The sequence below is a fragment of the Schistocerca cancellata genome, chromosome 7 (assembly GCF_023864275.1).
Source record: "Schistocerca cancellata isolate TAMUIC-IGC-003103 chromosome 7, iqSchCanc2.1, whole genome shotgun sequence".
Classification (NCBI taxonomy): Eukaryota; Metazoa; Arthropoda; class Insecta; order Orthoptera; family Acrididae; genus Schistocerca; species Schistocerca cancellata.
Window position 1 is genome coordinate 105,586,566 of NC_064632.1, and position 19,227 is coordinate 105,605,792.

General features: G+C 43.3%; 1 protein-coding gene across 6 annotated transcripts in view; it reads right to left on the reverse strand.

Annotated features, from left to right (window-relative positions):
* LOC126091976 (ral GTPase-activating protein subunit beta) overlaps nucleotides 1–19,227 on the reverse strand; it is a 401,079-nt gene that overhangs the window by 42,199 nt on the left and 339,653 nt on the right. For all 6 annotated transcript variants that reach the window (XM_049907338.1, XM_049907336.1, XM_049907335.1 and 3 more), the window contains 3 exons: nucleotides 17,346–17,589; nucleotides 8,888–9,058; nucleotides 8,156–8,291 (listed from right to left, as the gene is read on the reverse strand). In XM_049907338.1, the coding sequence (XP_049763295.1) occupies nucleotides 8,156–8,291; nucleotides 8,888–9,058; nucleotides 17,346–17,589 (551 nt within the window). The remainder of the gene's footprint in view (nucleotides 1–8,155; nucleotides 8,292–8,887; nucleotides 9,059–17,345; nucleotides 17,590–19,227) is intronic.

Consider the following 19,227-nt stretch of genomic DNA (forward strand, 5'->3'; position numbering starts at 1 on the left):
TTTCACATGAAATAATAAAACCTCTACTGCCATTCCTAACAAATGCAGAACAAACTAAAGATAAAAACTTAACAAATCATCTTTAATAGTAAATGGCCTCGCTCCACTGATCTCTCATGCCTGGCAACTATTTTTGCGTATCCAATAGTTTCCTCACACTGTTTTGGTACATCATCTGGAACCCTGTCTCTGCAACAACAGTTCCCCTTCCATTTCTTACAGATCAAACCCCTAAAATTATGCTTTTGCATAAACTACATAAGGTACTAACACACAATATGTTGGTGGCTAATCCAAAATAGAATTCTCCTCATAACACAATGCTCTCTTGTATACTCACTCACCCGTAGCAACTTCTTGGTGCTTTGTGGCATTATATCATGCACATTCAGAAGCAGCAATTTTGTCCACAGTTTAACTGATTTGTCCATCATAAGAGATGAACCTTGCAATAATATTTCACTGGCAACTACTTCCACCAACTGGAACACTGTCTCCATGAGATTCGCCGTACATTGCCAAAAAGTCAGTTTTCTCATGTTGACTGAAAAGAACATCTAGGCCTTGGATTGTGCAGTATGCCTCCCATACATTACACCCATAATGCAAACTGAACCATGGCTATGTTGTAAATAATTTTCTGTCTGCACCAGCTACCTGCACTTTCTGCTGCTCCGTAAGGCTGTGACCTAGAGCCCGCAACTACCATAACCTTGCAAACCTCAGGCACACATTCCTAAAAATATTCAGCCTAGTCAGCCCAATCATAATCCTTACAAACATGTTTCATCTCATTTCCTCTTTTTTTCTCCTCCCCAGCCCATGTTTTGAGGAGGTGGCACCATCACTGGTAGCAGCGAATCTGCATCCTTCGGAAATAAATGTGTGTTTACTACTTCATTATCCACATCTGCAATATAGTCAACCTTATCAATAGCATCCTTTGTATCCATCACAGATCTACAACAAAATTGTCATCTGCAGTTCCAAAACTACACTCCTGGAAATTGAAATAAGAACACCGTGAATTCATTGTCCCAGGAAGGGGAAACTTTATTGACACATTCCTGGTGTCAGATACGTCACATGATCACACTGACAGAACCACAGTCACATAGACACAGGCAACAGAGCATGCACAATGTCGGCACTAGTACAGTGTATATCCACCTTTCGCAGCAATGCAGGCTGCTATTCTCCCATGGAGACGATCGTAGAGATGCTGGATGTAGTCCTGTGGAACGGCTTGCCATGCCATTTCCACCTGGCGCCTCAGTTGGACCAGCGTTCGTGCTGGACGTGCAGACCACGTGAGACGACACTTCATCCAGTCCCAAACATGCTCAATGGGGTACAGATCCGGAGATCTTGCTGGCCAGGGTAGTTGACTTACACCTTCTAGAGCACGTTGGGTGGCACAGGATACATGCGGACTTGCATTATCCTGTTGGAACAGCAAGTTCCCTTGCCGGTCTAGGAATGGTAGAACAATGGGTTCGATGACGGTTTGGATGTACCGTGCACTATTCAGTGTCCCCTCGACGATCACCAGTGGTGTACGGCCAGTGTAGGAGATCGCTCCCCACACCATGATGCTGGGTGTTGGCCCTGTGTGCCTCGGTCGTATGCAGTCCTGATTGTGGCGCTCACCTGCACGGCGCCAAACATGCATACGACCATCATTGGCACCAAGGCAGAAGCGACTCTCATCACTGAAGACGACACGTCTCCATTCGTCCCTCCATTCACGCCTGTCGGGACACCACTGGAGGCGGGCTGCACGATGTTGGGGCGTGAGCGGAAGACGGCCTAACGGTGTGCGGGACCGTAGCCCAGCTTCATGGAGACGGTTGTGAATGGTCCTCGCCGATACCCCAGGAGCAAGAGTGTCCCTAATTTGCTGGGAAGTGGCGGTGCGGTCCCCTACGGCACTGCGTAGGATCCTACGGTCTTGGCGTGCATCCGTGCATCGCTGCGGTCCGGTCCCAGGTCGACGGGCACGTGCACCTTCCGCCGACCACTGGTGACAACATCGATGTACTGTGGAGACCTCACGCCCCACATGTTGAGCGATTCGGCGGTACGTCCACCCGGCCTCCCGCATGCCCACTATACGCCCTCACTCAAAGTCCGTCAACTGCACATACGGTACACGTCCATGCTGTCGCGGCATGCTACCAGTGTTAAAGACTGCGATGGAGCTCCGTATGCCACGGCAAACTGGCTGACACTGACGGCGGCGGTGCACAAATGCTGCGCAGCTAGCGCCATTCGACGGCCAACACCGTGGTTCCTGGTGTGTCCGCTGTGCCATGCGTGTGATCATTGCTTGTACAGCCCTCTCGCAGTGTCCGGAGCAAGTATGGTGGGTCTGACACACCGGTGTCAATGTGTTCTTTTTTCCATTTCCAGGAGTGTACAACAAAATTATCATATGCAGTTCCACTCTGCATTATGTAAAAATCATCATCACAGGCTCTTCTCTGTACATCCAGCCCATACTTAATGGCCTCTGAACAGTACCTGTTATCACCCAATGCAGTAGATACTACTGTACCTAAATCACTCATGTTGCTATCTACACGCTTATTTACCTCAGTACAGCACACACATACATTGTCTAGCACTACAGATGATTCAGACTCCATGTTTTCACAAGATATCAATTCTACATTACAATGTTAGTACTCTGTACATCAATTAAGTGCACACTATTAACTTCTCTTCCTTTAATCTCTGCTTCCATGCAGGTTTTACCCTTCTACCTTCTCTCAAGCCTCTCCAAAAGTCTGATATTCCTTACCGCCTGAGGCTTGTTTAAGGAACCACTACTTAAATTCTTTCTGCCATTTCTCCATTCTTGAGTAACCCTTCTGCAGAAACATCTGTTCTTTTTCTCAGCCGTTAACTGTTAAGTTAGCTGTCTCAGCTATTAAATTTTGCATTTTTCCACCAGAGTAGCCCACTATGGAATTGACAATGATATAATTAACCCTTTACCAATTACACAAACAACAACAAATGGTGAGAACAAAAAAGATCGACGACAAGGACACTTAAATGAAATATACCCTAACAGTGCAACTTAATTTCTCCACCTAATCAGCTACCCATGACTCTTAAGCATATATTCCTTATTTAAAACAAAATATATTGCCTTCACCAAATAGCACAAACTAGCACACATTTTCTACAATTCTCAGACTGTGTGGAAACTCTATTCAACAAATACAACAAAACAGCAATGACGAGAAAAATAAAATCACATTACGAGCAGGGCACATAAATGTAACACTAACATAACATTTCTTGACAAATCCCAGTTTTACCTCCTAAACTGCTACACAAGGTTAACACCTTACACACTTCTACACTATGAGTTACAGCCCTAGCTTATGTTATTGTGTTCTGGTCCCTAGCCTGCAATGTAGAAATTGGGTGGTGGCATTGCTGCTTCTAACATAATGGTGTCTTGGTCAACACTGAACTTGTCTGCTCCCATGGCCTTTTGCAACACCCACGCCAACATCACTATTTTACTTGGTAGTGCCGAAAAATAGTGGTGGCACTATACCAGGATGACTTTGGATGATATGTGTGTGGTACGGTGGAGGTTATCTTTTCCAGATGGTTCTTTGGGGCGGGGGCTGTGCATGAGGTTAAGGCGCAGGAACTCTATCTGTGGACTAAATCTGTGGGATAGTGCTTGTCTTGAAGGCCTTAGAGAGCCCTTCATCACACTGGGCAAGGGAATTATGTCACTGCATATGTACTATCCACAAATGGCAAGACTGTGTGGTATAGAAGGGATGACAGCTATAAAAATCCAGGTACTGTTGTGCTGTTGATGGCTAGTGAATTTGGTATGGAAAGAGGTAAGAATGGAGCCATAACAGAGGTTAATGTCCAGTAAGGTGATACATAGTGCTGAGGGGAATATGGCGAAGTGAATGGAAGAGGTACTGAGGTTGCAGAGGAATGAGAATAGAATGTCTTGGTCAAGTCCAAATCATGAAGATGTCATCAGTTCTTGTTGTTGTGGTCTTCAGTCCTGAGACTGGTTTGATGCAGCTCTCCATGCTACTCTATCCTGTGCAAGCTTCTTCATCTCCCAGTACCTACTGCAACCTACATCCTTCTGAATCTGCTTAGTGTATTCATCTCTTGGTCACCCCCTATGATTTTTACCCTCCACAATGCCCTCCACTACCAAATTGGTGATCCCTTGATGCCTCAGAATATGCCCTACCAACCGATCCCTTCTTCTAGTCTGGTTGTGCCACAAATTTCTCTTCTCTCCAATTCTATTCAATACCTCCTCATTAGTTACGTGATCTACCAATCTAATCTTCAGCATTCTTCTGTAGCACCATATTTCGAAAGCTTTTATTCTCTTCTTGTCTAAACTATTTATCATCCACATTTCACTTCCATACATGGCTACACTCCATACAAATACTTTAAGAAACAACTTCCTGACACTTAAATCTATACTCGATGTTAACAAATTTCTCTTCTTCATAAATGCTTTCCTTGCCATTGCCACTCTACATTTTATATCCTCTCTGCTTCGCCCATCATGAGTTATTTTGCTCCCCAAATAGCAAAACTCCTTTACTACTTTAAGTGTCTCATTTCTTAATCTAATTCCCTCAGTATCACCCGACTTAATTCGACTACATTCCATTATCCTCGTTTTGCTTTCATCTTATATCCTCGCTTCAATACATTGTCCATTCCATTCAGCTGCTCTTCCAGGTCCTTTGCTGTCTCTGACAGAATTACAATGTCATCGGCGAACCTCAGAGTTTTAATTTCTTCTCCATGGATTTTAATTCCTACTCCGAATTTTTCTTTTGTTTCCTTTACTGCTTTCTCAATATACAGATTGAATAACATCGGGGATAGGCTACAACCCTGTCTCACTCCCTTCCCAATCACTGCTTCCCTTTCATGCCCCTCGACTCTTGTAACTGCCATCTGGTTATCTGGTTTTTGTACAAATTGTAAATAGCCTTTCGCTCCCTGTATTTTGCCCCTGCAACCTTCAGTATTTGAAAAAGAGTATTCCTGTCAACATTGTCAAAAGCTTTCTCTAAGTCTACAAATGCTAGAAACATAGGTTTGCCTTTCCTTAATCTAGCTTCTAAGGTAAGTCATAGGGTCAGTATTGCCTCACATGTTACAACATTTCTACGGAATCCAAACTGATCTTCCCAGAGGTCGGCTTCTACTAGTTTTTCCATTCGTCTGTAAAGAATTCGTGTTAGTATTTTGCAGCCGCGACTTATTAAACTGATAGTTCGGTAATTTTCACATCTGTCAACACCTGCTTTCTTTGGGATTGGAATTATTATATTCTTCTTGAAGTTTCGTCTGTCTCATACATCTCATACATCTTGCTCACCAGACGATAGAGTTTTGTTAGGACTGGCTCTCCCAAGGTTGTCAGTAGTTCTAATGGAAAATTGTCTACTCGCGGGGCATTGTTTCAACTCAGGTCTTTCAGTGCTCTGTCAAACTCTTCACGCAGTATTGTATCTCCCATTTCATCTTCATTTACATTCTCTTCCATTTCCATAATATTGTCTTCAAGTACATTGCCCATATACTCCTTCCACCTTTCTGCTTTCCCTTCTTTGCTTAGACCTGGGTTTCCATCTGACCTCTTGATATTCGTACAAGTGGTTCTCTTTTCTCCAAATATCTCGTTAATTTTCCTGTAGGCAGTATCTATCTTACCCCTAGTGATATGCACTTCTACATCCTTACATTTGTCCTCTAGCCATCCCTGCTTAGCCATTTTGCACTTTCTGTCGATCTCATTTTTGCGACATTCGTATTCCTTTTTGCCTGCTTCATTTACTGCATTTTTGTATTTTCTCCTTTCATCAATTAAATTCAATATCTCTTCTGTTACCCAAGGATTTCCATCAGCCCTCGACTTTTCACTTACTTGATCATCTGCTACCTTCACTATTTCATCTCTCAAAGCTACCCATTCTTCTTCTACTGTATTTCTTTCCCCCATTCTTATCAGTTGTTCCCTAATGCTCTCCCTGAAGCTCTCTACAACCTCTGGTTCTTTCAGTTTACCTAGGTCCCACCTCCCACCTTTTGGCAGTTCCTTCAGTTTTAATCTACAGTTCATAACCAATAGATTGTGGTCACAGTCCACATCTGCCACTGGAAATGTCTTACAATTTAAAAAGTGGTTCATGAATCTCTGTCTTACCATTATATAATCTATCTAAAACCTTCTAGTATCTCCAGGCTTCTTCCATGTATACAACCTTCTTTTATGATTCTTGAACCAAGTGTTAGCTATGATTAAGTTATGCTCTGTGCAAAATTCTACCAGGCGGCTTCCTCTTTCATTTCTTCCCCCCAATCCACATTCACCTCCTACATTTCCTTGTCTTCCTTTTCCTACTATCAAGTTCCAGTCACCCATGACTATTAAATTTTTGTCTCCCTTCACTATCTGAATAATTTCTTTTATCTCATCACACATTTTATCAATCTCTTCGTCATCTGCAGAACTAGTTGGCATATAAACTTGTACTACTGTAGTAGGCGTGGGCTTCGTATCTATCTTGGCCATAATAATGTGTTCACTATGCTGTTTGTAGTAGCTTACCTGCATTACTATTTTCCTATTCATTATTAAACCTACTCCTGCATTACCCCTATTTGATTTTGTATTTATAACCCTGTATTCACCTAACCAGAAGTCTTGTTCTTCGTGCCACCGAACTTCACTAATTCCCACTACATCTAACTTTAACCTATCCATTTTTCTTTTTAAATTTTCTAACCTACCTGTCTGATTAAGGGATCTGACATTCCACGCTCCAATCCGTAGAACACCAGTTTTCTTACTCCTGATAACAACGTCCTCCTGAGTAGTCCCCACCCAGAGATCCAAATGGGGGACTATTTTACCTCCAGAATATTTTACCCATCAGTTAACATGAACAAAATAAGGAATTTAAAGTTTAGGTAGCTACAAATGTTTCCACTAGATGGCCCATAAACATTAGGGCATAGAATGCAGTGAACATACCCTCTGCACCGTACCCACCTCCATTCTGCCCTGGATCCCCCACCTTCACTCATCTATCACCCACAAACTCTCCCCCACAGTCTTGCTGTCCTATCTTATGTCACCTCCTCCCAATCCACTCCTTCATGCCATCAACATCAAATGCTACACAAAGTCACCAGTGTCAATGCACATGTCACATTCTTATCCTGTGAACCTGACACCTTTCTCCAAGCTGCCAGCCAGCCAATCCTTACTCCCACTTGTCGCCTCTTTTCTCCTCTCCTTGTCCACACCACCCTACACAACCTCTATAACCCAGTTAAGCAGCAAAACTGCACACTGTATTCAGCTGGCACTGTGTGTGTGAGTGTGTGTGTGTGTGTTTGTTTGTATGGGCATTCTTTCAAGGACATCTTAAGGAAGTATTCCTGAGCAAGAAGTGCAAAGTGAGCTGTGGTTCATCACATGCATGCAAAAAGATTGAACTATCTGCCTATCATTAATCGTTTTGTGCAGCCACAGCCCCTTGATGTATACCCATGTGTTGGTTGTGTTTGTCTTCCATAAAATGCCTGCAAATATGTACATAACAAACAATGTACATAAACATAAATGTATTACATAATAAGTTAATTTATTACACTGTACAGATGACAATTACTAGTTCTCATGTTTTGATGGCAGAGTTATCCCACAACATGTTTGGCTTTGTCTCATCCAACTCAAGTAGTTTCTGTACCAGGGTTTCTTATAGCTGCCTAGTACACTAGCTATTCTCTAACAACCCTGAAAGTTTGTATAATCTGTATAGAAATGCTATGTAAATATAAGTATTCGTACTCTTGACACTGCCATGCAAACTCAGGAAGAATGGAACACATACACACATTTCTCTTCAAGCATTAATCAAGAATTATTCCACCCAGTCATTGGAAGTAATGTGCAAAATGTTGAAAGGTGTGTTATTATGCCTAACTTATTGGACGGAACCTACACAAACTTTACCTTTTTTTCTTAAAAGACAAATAAACCAGAAAATATAATAGCAATTGAGGTTGAATAACACTGTATCAACTATGGAAGACAAAACTCGCTAAATTTTTATACCTGTTGATTGTGGCTGGCAGATCTTCCAACTGGTGGTTAAGTGACCTGTCCAACCTGGATGCCTGTATACATTCACTGGCCACCCAAGAGACAACAAAAACTCCAGGAAGTGTGGATGAACTGTGTCTGGTGACAACTACAACAAAATTTTTGTTATGCATTTTCTTAAAAAATAACATTAAATGTTATCACAAACAACCAGCTCTAGAGTTAGAGAAAGGCATGGGAAGAGATGGGGTGGCTGTCTTCAAACACAGGCACCAATATAAAAGGTTAGTTTCATGAGCAAAATATGTCCTTACGTTGATGCTATGTATGTTGGATTCTGAAACACTAGTACCGGTCATGCAAATCCAAATGCTCTGACACATGCTGAGCCCAAAGTGCAAGGAAATTATGTAAATTGTATGTTGGTAACATCCAGAAATGTGAAACCTTTCAATTTATTTCAAACATCTCTACTTTTTCTGAGGCAAATTTTAGAGTTTCAGATACAATTGCACACAATTTTGGGCAATTAGGGAACTGGGATGGAGCTGGGAGTGGGGGGAGGAAGGAAGAAAGAAATACTGAGACACAAAGTTGCAAACTCTTATAACTGTTATGCAACAGTTCTCTCTAAACAGGAATTTGCACACAAAAACAAATTACAAAGAAGTAAAACTTAATGATGATGTGATATTTTTTGCAACACTTTGCTACAAGTTAATTAAAATAACCAGATGCACTTACAACATTTGCCAGTATTTCTTCGGGTGTCTTCTGCCCCGCTCTCACATAGAAGACATGAACAGTGTCACATGTGCGTGAACTCATTGAATCCAGAGCTTCTAAATCCTGACAGAAACCAGGGATGCTGGGATTCAAGGCAGTTATTGGGGTGGTTGGTGATTCTACATTACCCTAAAAACACACAATGTATATATTACATCATGGTCCATGTGAGAATGAGCTAAAAATAATCAATATTAATGAGCCACAATGTACAATCTCAATATTGAGTCAAAAAAATTAATTTCTTCTGCAGAGTCGGAATACAGAATCATGTACAAATTATGATGTTCACACGCAGAACACGAGAAGAAGTTTCTTTTAGCAATTTATAAATATCTGACAAGAACCAAATAACTGTTTCACATAATGTGGTGTCATACTTTAAAAGCATCCATGATAAAATTGAAAAAACTTCAAAAGCCAGCTTTCTTAAGTGAACATCAGAAGGAAATGAGTGATCTTTTATTTTCACATAATGGAAAGTCCAGGATGGAATAACAACATTTTCATTGTGCCTGCCTGCAACTCATTTCTTCCTCTATTTGTTGATACCTTATTTTCTCATTTAATAAATATATTTAAGAAATAAGTGATGACATGGTGTAGTATCAAAGTCAATGAATAAATACACAGATTCACATACACTATGTGATCAAAAGTATCCGGACAACTGGCTGAAAATGACTTACAAGTTCGTGTAGCTCTCCATTGGTAATAGCAGTGGGAAGCAAGAAGGTGCTTCAAACATCAATGTAGGACTGTGCTGTGATAGTACCATGAAAAACAACAAGGAGTGCAAGTCCCCTCCATGAAAAACATGACCACACCATAACACCACTGCCTCCGAATTTTACTGTTGGCACTACACCTTGACAGATGACGTTCACTGGGCATTCGCCATACCCATACCCATACCCTGCCATCGGATTGCCACATTGTGTACCATGATTTGTCACTCCACACAACGTTTTTCCACTGTCCAATCGTCCAACGTTTACACTCCTTACACCAAATGAGGTGTTGCTTGGCATTTACCAGCATGATGTGCAGCTTATGAGCAGTTACTCGACCATGAAATCCCAGTTTTCTCACCTTCCGCCTAAGTGTCGTAGTACTTGCAGTGGATCCTGATGCAGTTTGGAATTCCAGTGTGATGGTCTGGATAGATGTCTGCCTATTACACATTATAACTCTCTTCAACTGTTGGCAGTCTCTGTCAGTCAACAGACCAAGTTGGCCTGTACACTTTTGTGCTGTACATGTCCCTTCACATTTCCACTTCACTATCACATCAGAAACAGTGGGCCTAGAGATGTTAGGAGTGTGGAAATCTGATGTACAGATGTATGACACAAGTGACACCCAATCATCTGACCACGTTTGAAGTCCGTGAGTTCTGCGGAGACTCTGTTCTTTCACAATGTCTAATGACTGCTGAGGTTGCTGATGTGGAGTACCTGGCACTAGGTGGCAGCACAATGCACCTAATTTGAAAAACATATGTTTTTTTTGGGTGTCTAGACACTTTTGATCACATAGTGTACATTCATTGTATTGAAGTTGTTAGTTTACAGCTTTAGGGGTGGAAATAAGGTAGAACAAGAACCTTTACAATATATTTTTGCAAGGCAACTCCTTATACTTCATAGAAAAGGAGGAGAGGGGGGGGCAGATAGAGACAGATAGGTAAACAGTTAGATATGAATATAATAGAGGGAAACATTCCATGTGGGAAAAATAAATCTAAAAACAAAGATGATGTGACTTACCAAACGGAAGTGCTGGCAGGTCGATAGACACACAAACATACACATAAAATTCAAGCTTTCACAACCAACGGTTGCTTCATCAGGAGAGAGGGAAGGAGAGGGAAAGACGAAAGGATGTGGGTTTTAAGGGAGAGGGTAAGGAGTCATTCCAATCCCGGGAGCGGAAAAACTTACCTTAGGAGGAAAAAAGGGCAGGTATACACTCGCACACACACACATACCCATCCGCACATACACAGACACAAGCAGACATTTGTAAAGGCAAAGAGTTTGGGCAGATATGTCAGTCGAGGCGGACGTACAGAGGCAAAGATGTTGTTGAAAGACAGGTGAGGTATGAGCGACGGCAACTTGAAATTAGCGGAGGATGAGGCCTGGCGGATAACGAGAAGAGAGGATATACTGAAGGGCAAGTTCCCATCTTTGGAGTTCTGACAGGTTGGTGTTAGTGGGAAGTATCCAGATAACCCGGACGGTGTAACACTGTGCCAAGATATGCTGGCCGTGCACCAAGGCATGTTTAGCCACAGGGTGATCCTCATTACCAACAAACACTGTCTGCCTGTGTCCATTCATGCGAATGGACAGTTTGTTGCTTGTCATTCCCACATGGAAAGCTTCACAGTGTAGGCAGGCCAGTTGGTAAATCACGTGGGGTGCTTTCACACGTGGCTCTGCCTTTGATCGTGTACACCTTCCGGGTTACAGGACTGGAGTAGGTGGTGGTGGGAGGGTGCATGGGACAGGTTTTACACCGGGGGCGGTTACAAGGGTAGGAGCCAGAGGGTAGGGAAGGTGGTTTGCGGATTTCATAGGGATGAACTAAGAGGTTACGAAGGTTAGGTGGACGGCGGAAAGACACTCTTGGTGGAGTGGGGAGGATTTCGTGAAGGATGGATCTCATTTCAGGGCAGGATTTGAGGAAGTTGTATCCCTGCTGGAGAGCCACATTCAGAGTCTGATCCAGTTCCGGAAAGTATCCTGTCACAAGTGGGGCACTTTTGTGGTTCTTCTGAGGGAGGTTCTGGGTTTGAGGGGATGAGGAAGTGACTCTGGTTATTTGCTTCTGTACCAGGTTAGGAGGGTAGTTGCGGGATGCGAAAGCTGTTTTCAGGTTGTTGGTGTAATGGTTCAGGGATTCCGGACTGGAGCAGATTCGTTTGCCACGAAGACCTAGGCTGTAGGGAAGGGACCGTTTGATGTGGAATGGGTGGCAGCTGTCATAATGGAGATACTGTTGCTTGTTGGTGGGTTTGATGTGGACGGACGTGTGAAGCTGGCTATTGGACATGGAGGGCAACGTCAAGGAAAGTGGCACGAGATCTGGAGTAGGACCAGGTGAATCTGATGGAACCAAAGGAGTTGAGATTGGAGAGGAAATTCTGGAGTTGTTCTTCACTGTGAGTCCAGATCATGAAGATGTCATCAATAAATCTGTACCAAACTTTGGGTTGGCAGGCCAGGGTAACCAAGAAGGCTTCCTCTAAGCGACCCATGAATAGGTTGGCGTACAAGGGGGCCATCCTGGTACCCATGGCTGTTCCCTTTAATTGCTGGTATGTCTGGCCTTCAAAAGTGAAGAAGTTGTGGGTCAGGATGAAGCTGGCTAGGTAATGACGAAAGAGGTTTTAGGTAGGGTGGCAGGTGATCAGCGTGAAAGGAAGTGCTCCATCGCAGCGAGGCCCTGGACGTGCGGAATATTTGTGTATAAGGAAGTGGCGTCAATGGTTACAAGGATGGTTTCCGGGGGTAACAGATAGGGTAAGGATTCCAGGCGTTCGAGAAAGTGGTTGGTGTCTTTGATGAAGGATGGGAGACTGCATGTAATGGGTTGAAGGTGTTGATCTACGTAGGCAGAGATACGTTCTGTGGGGGCTTGGTAACCAGCTACAATGGGGCGGCCGGGGTGATTGGGTTTGTGAATTTTAGGAAGAAGGTAGAAGGTAGGGGTGTGGGGTGTCGGTGGGGTCAGGAGGTTGATGGAGTCAGGTGAAAGGTTTTATAGGGGGCCTAAGGTTCTGAGGATTCCTTGAAGCTCCGCCTGGACATCAGAAATGGGATTTCCTTGGCAAACTTTGTATGTGGTGTTGTCTGAAAGCTGACGCAGTCCCTCAGCCACATACTCCCGACGATCAAGTACCACGGTCGTGGAACCCTTGTCCGCCGGAAGAATGACGATGGATCGGTCAGCCTTCAGATCACAGATAGCTTGGGCTTCAGCAATGGTGATGTTGGGAGTAGGATTAAGGTTTTTAAGAAGGATTGAGAGGCAAGGCTGGAAGTCAGGAATTCCTGGAAGGTTTGGAGAGGGTGATTCTGAGGAAGAGGAGGTGGGTCCCGCTGTGACGGAGGACGGAACTGTTCCAGGCAGGGTTCAATTTGGATAGTGTTTTGGGGAGTTGGATCATTAGGAGTAGAATTAGGATCATTTTTCTTTGTGGCAAAGTGATATTTCCAGCAGAGAGTATGAGTGTAGGACAGTAAATCTTTGACGAGGGCTGTTTGGTGGAATCTGGGAGTGGGGCTGAAGGAGAGGCCTTTGGATAGGACAGAGGTTTCGGATTGGGAGAGAGGTTTGGAGGAAAGGTTAACTACTGAATTAGGGTGTTGTGGTTCGTAACCTCTTAGTTCATCCCTATGAAATCCCCAAACCACCTTCCCTACCCTCTGGCTCCTACCCTTGTAACCGCCCCCGGTGTAAAACCTGTCCCATGCACCCTCCCACCACCACCTACTCCAGTCCTGTAACCCGGAAGGTGTACACGATCAAAGGCAGAGCAACGTGTGAAAGCACCCACGTGATTTACCAACTGGCCTGCCTACACTGTGAAGCTTTCCATGTGGGAATGACAAGCAACAAACTGTCCATTCGCATGAATGGACACAGGCAGACAGTGTTTGTTGGTAATGAGGATCACCCTGCGGCTAAACATGCCTTGGTGCACGGCCAGCCTATCTTGGCACAGTGTTACACCGTCCGGGTTATCTGGATACTTCCCACTAACACCAACCTGTCAGAACTCCGAAGATGGGAACTTGCCCTTCAGTATATCCTCTCTTCTCGTTATCCGCCAGGCCTCATCCTCCGCTAATTTCAAGTTGCCGTCGCTCATACCTCACCTGTCTTTCAACAACATCTTTGCCTCTGTACGTCCGCCTCGACTGACATATCTGCCCAAACTCTTTGCCTTTACAAATGTCTGCTTGTGTCTGTGTATGTGCGGATGGATATGTGTGTGTGCGAGTGTATACCTGTCCTTTTTTCCTCCTAAGGTAAGTTTTTCCGCTCCCGGGATTGGAATGACTCCTTACCCTTTCCCTTAAAACCCACATCCTTTCGTCTTTCCCTCTCCTTCCCTCTTTCCTGATGAAGCAACCGTTGGTTGTGAAAGCTTGAATTTTGTGTGTGTGTTTGTGTTTGTTTGTGTGTCTATCAACCTGCCAGCACTTTCGTTGGTAAGTCACATCATCTTTGTTTTTAGATAAACAGTTAGATACACACACACACACACACACACACACACACACACACACACACACGAGTCTTGTTTCAAAATTTTCATAGACTGCCAAGGGTGCTGGAATTAAATTAATTACAGTTTTTGCAGAGAGCAATGGAAAAGCAAAATTAGAAACAAAAGAAAGAAACACATAGATATACAAGGTAAAATGAATATTTTCTGCTGCCTCACATTCAAGACAAGTATTTGGAGATGACATCTTTTTCACAACAGGAACAGCTTCAATCTATATCTTGGGGATAGAATTTAAAGGTCTTAATCATTTTTTTGTTTCTTGATCAAACTACTATCCAATGAGTAAATCTCCACATACAGGGCTATTACAAATGATTGAAGCGATTTCATAAATTCACTGTAGCTCCATTCATTGACATATGGTCACGACACACTACAGATATGTAGAAAAACTCATAAAGTTTTGTTCGGCTGAAGCCGCACTTCAGGTTTCTGCCGCCAGAGCGCTCGAGAGCGCAGTGAGACAAAATGGCGACAGGAGCCGAGAAAGCGTATGTCGTGCTTGAAATGCACTCACATCAGTCAGTCATAACAGTGCAATGACACTTCAGGACGAAGTTCAACAAAGATCCACCAACTGCTAACTCCATTCGGCGATGGTATGCGCAGTTTAAAGCTCCTGGATGTCTCTGTAAGGGGAAATCAATGGGTCGGCATGCAGTGAGCTAAGAAATGGTTGAACGCGTGCGGGCAAATTTCTCGCGTAGCCCGCGGAAAATTGGCTCAGGCCACAACTGGAGACCGACAGCGCCGACTTCATCTTCCAACAGGATGGTGCTCCACCGCACTTCCATCATGATTTTCGGCATTTATTAAACAGGAGATTGGAAAACCGATGGATCGGTCGTGGTGGAGATCATGATCAGCAATTCATGTCATGGCCTCCACGCTCTCCCGACTTAACCCCATGTGATTTCTTTCTGTGGGGTTATGTGAAAGATTCAGTGTTTAAACCTCCTCTACCAAGAAACGTGCCAGAACTGCGAGCTCGCATCAATGATGCTTTCGAACTCATTAATGGGGACATGCTGCGCCGAGTGTGGGACGAACTTGATTATCGGCTTGATGTCTGCCGAATCACTAAAGGGGCACATATCGAACACTTGTGAATGCCTAAAAAAACTTTTTGAGTTTTTGTATGTGTGTGCAAGGCATTGTGAAAATATCTCAAATAATAAAGTTATTGTAGAGCTGTGAAATCGCTTCAATCATTTGTAATAACCCTGTGTAATCATCAGAGAGACCATTCAGACCATCACTAACAGTCATATTGTCTACTTCAATTTGGTCTATAAAAATATTGATAATCTGGTCTGGTGAATATGGGTTTATTCTAGTATGGAATTTGACTTCAGAAATAACACTGTGAATGGAGACCCACAGTTTTCAGATCTGTCAGGAAGTACACATTTAACTCTTCAGCACTGCTACAATCAAACATGCCCCCTAGAATCGAGCTTACCTTCTTCAGAAAAAAACTAAGATTCACATGCCCCTAATTTTCACACCATCCCCAAGAATCAGCTGCAAAGGAGCATCCCCCTCCCCCTATTATCCAGTATCACAACCTAGGCTGGAACAACATAACTATATCCTTTGTGAGGGCTTTGAGTACTTATCACCATGGAAGTGAGGAACGTCCTACCCATAATCCATTCCATCACTCCCAGTATGGTACGACACCTTACACCGTATCTATGAACTACTATGACTCCTCATTATGCCCAACCCAATCCTGATCTCTTTCCACATCAGAAGATCCAGGTGCAACACCTGTCCTTCACACCCATCAAACAGGTCTTATTCCAGTCCCATCACCGACATATTCTATTACTATACGAGGCAGAAACATCTGTGAAAGCAGTAATATCATATACCATCTTTACTGTAACTATTCCACAGCCAACCAGATACCGCCAAACTGTGGTTGAGACCAGTTTTCATAACTTCAATGGCTGATTCACAGCTTGTGTAACTGTCCCCTTCAGTACCACCTTCTCTGAGCTATGTAGATGGGAACTGTCCATAAACTTCCTTTGATCCCACAATCTTCCTGGCCTCAGTCACTGATGGCCCCTGCGCCACGTGCACCAACACACTCCTATTCCCATGACACATGAACCGCTTCCCGCTCCCCTGCCCCTTCATCCATTCTACAGTCGCATCCTCATCTCCACAGTCCCCCTGTTTCTCCTGTTCTATCTCCCTTCCAGGTACATTTCCCCATGTCACTGAGTGCCACGTGTAACTCTCCATGCCACATTCCTATTCTGTGCAAATACTGCCTCTCACCCCCAGCTATTAACTACCCTTTCCTCCAAAACTCCTGCCCCCTCCACTTCCTTTATCCAATGACAGTCAGCATCTGATGCAACGCCTCACCCCAGATAAGCTACAGTGTCAGTACAATGTAGCTAGCCAGGGCAGAGAGAGAGAGAGAGAGAGAGAGAGAGAGAGAGAGAGAGAGAGAGAGAGAGAGAGAGTTTTCTGAACTTATATCCAAAGAGGTGTTTTCTGAACTTATCTCTAAAGAGGGGTATTGCCCAAAAGCTCAGCAATATTTCCCTCTTTTGTTGTGTGCCTATCTATGAGTCAACGTCTCAACTATATTATGAGTTATTATCTGTGTTCCTTCAATTTGTCCATTTTAAATTACCGAGGGAAACTAAGAAAGATCTTAACTCCTGGAGGTAGAATCGATATTTTAAGAACTATTTTCCCCAAATGCAAGCCCATTGCTTTATTAACTGTTTTACTCATTAGCACAATTTTCAATGTGACAAAAAGAATACAAAGACAGGAATAAATAGAGGCATGATAAAATTTCCTCTACACTGTGATGGGCTCACTTTTGTTACAATGAATGCCTTGAAGGTTCTTGATTCAATGATGGAGTGGTTTGCTTCTTAGTGCAAGACATATAGCAGTTTGTTTAGCTTTGGAACCACTGTCAAAAAAGTAGAAGAGGAAGTATTTTACCTCAATATAACTTACAATGTTACACTGTTACACTGTTATTATAAAGTATACTGGACCACAGACATTAAATAAAAGTTATAGAGAAATCATTTTATCTAACAAATACGAAGCAGTAGATATTCAAAATCTTACGTTTGCGGAATCAAGAGAGAGGAAGCCGAAGTGAGACAGAAACAGCCTGGCTGTCTGGTACTCTTGACACGGAGTTGGAGGCACACACTCTTGCTGCTGACAGAAGCCCTGTTCCGCTTCCTGTTTCTGCTTCTGTTCTGCTGAACTCTGTTCAAGTGTAGATTGTCTCTCAATCAAGTGTTGTAGCTGTTGCAGCCCTGGCTCCTCAGCAGACAAAGAATCTAATGTTGGTATAGACCTGTCACTGTAATATGTGAAAAAAGACAAAATTAGTATTCAATTACTAATACATTACCATATTGGCTGTGTTACTTAATTTTAGACCATTATTTGTCAATAACACCTAGTCAAACATCTGTAGGCTTATTTTTTAACTTCCCCATTCACTCATTCTGAATTTCAGGACATAATATAAACAGACTGTAGCACATACAACATCTTTTGACGTCCTACTAAAATAAAAGAATTTTGCAACTGTTTTGTTATGTGACTCCTTCTTATGGACATATCACTTTTAATACAACAGTCTCATCTTATGATAACTTTGTGTTAATGTACTTCCCTATTTCAATTATTTCTAATGTGTCACAACACTGCAGGTTTCGAAACAATTTCAAGCAAAAGACTATGAGGGAGTAAATAAAAGTAAAGACATAATCATAGTTAGAGTATACGACAACAAATACTAGAAACTTCCTGGCAGATTAAAACTGTGTGCCGGACCGAGACACGAACTCGGGACCTTTGCCTTTCGCCGGCAAGTGCTCTACCAACTGAGCTACCCAAGCACGACTCACGCCCTGTCCTCACAGCTTTACTTCTGCCAGTACCTTGTCTCCTACCTTCCAAACTTTACAGAAGCTCTCCTGCGAACCTTGCAGAACTAGCACTCCTGAAAGAAAGGATATTGTGGAGACATGGCTTAGCCACAGCCTGGGGGATGTTTCCAGAATGAGATTTTCACTCTGCAGCGGAGTGAAGGTAGGAGGCGAGGTACTGGCAGAAGTAAAGCTGTGAGGATGGGGAGTGAGTCGTGCTTGGGTAGCTCAGTTGGTAGAGCACTTGCCCGCGAAAGGCAAAGGTCCCGAGTTCGAGTCTCAGTCCGGCACACAGTTTTAATCTGCCAGGAAATTTCATATCAGTGCAGACTCTGCTGCAGAGTGAAAATCTCATTCTGGAAACATCCCCCAGGCTGTGGCTAAGCCATGTCTCCACAATATCCTTTCTTTCAGGAGGGCTAGTTCTGCAAGGTTCGCAGGAGAGCTGTAAAGCTTGGAAGGTAGGAGACGAGGTACTGGCAGAAGTAAAGCTGTGAGGACAGGGCGTGAGCCGTGCTTGGGTAGCTCAGTTGGTAGAGCACTTGCCCGCGAAAGGCAAAGGTCCTGAGTTCGAGTCTCGGTCTGGCACACAGTTTTAATCTGCCAGGAAGTTTCATATCAGTGCATATTCCGCTGCAGAGTGAAAATATCATTCAACAAATACTAGAGCCATACACAAATGAAATGGGAGTTCAAACAGAAAATTAGCCAGTTTTCTTTTAGAATGAGATGAAGTTTAGTAAGGAACATAATGCTGGCATGGAAACAGATAGCAGCTCAGTCCCCATGAGGGGTGCGGGGGAGTCGGACTTGAATATTCCACCAAACATGAAGCCCATGTAGTAATGTAAGTTTTCTTTGCAAACTTTAATGGCCACCAAAATTCATCATGAACTCTGGCTTATGAGCAGAATTTGATGAATAACTAATTCATTAAACAGGCAGTTACTGCTTGCTACTTCTGCAAAATTACCAACAACAAATCATGACTAGTGCTAACCCTGCCCATACTAATAATGACAGGAATTCCTTCTAAATTACTTTACACACATTTACATACGTTA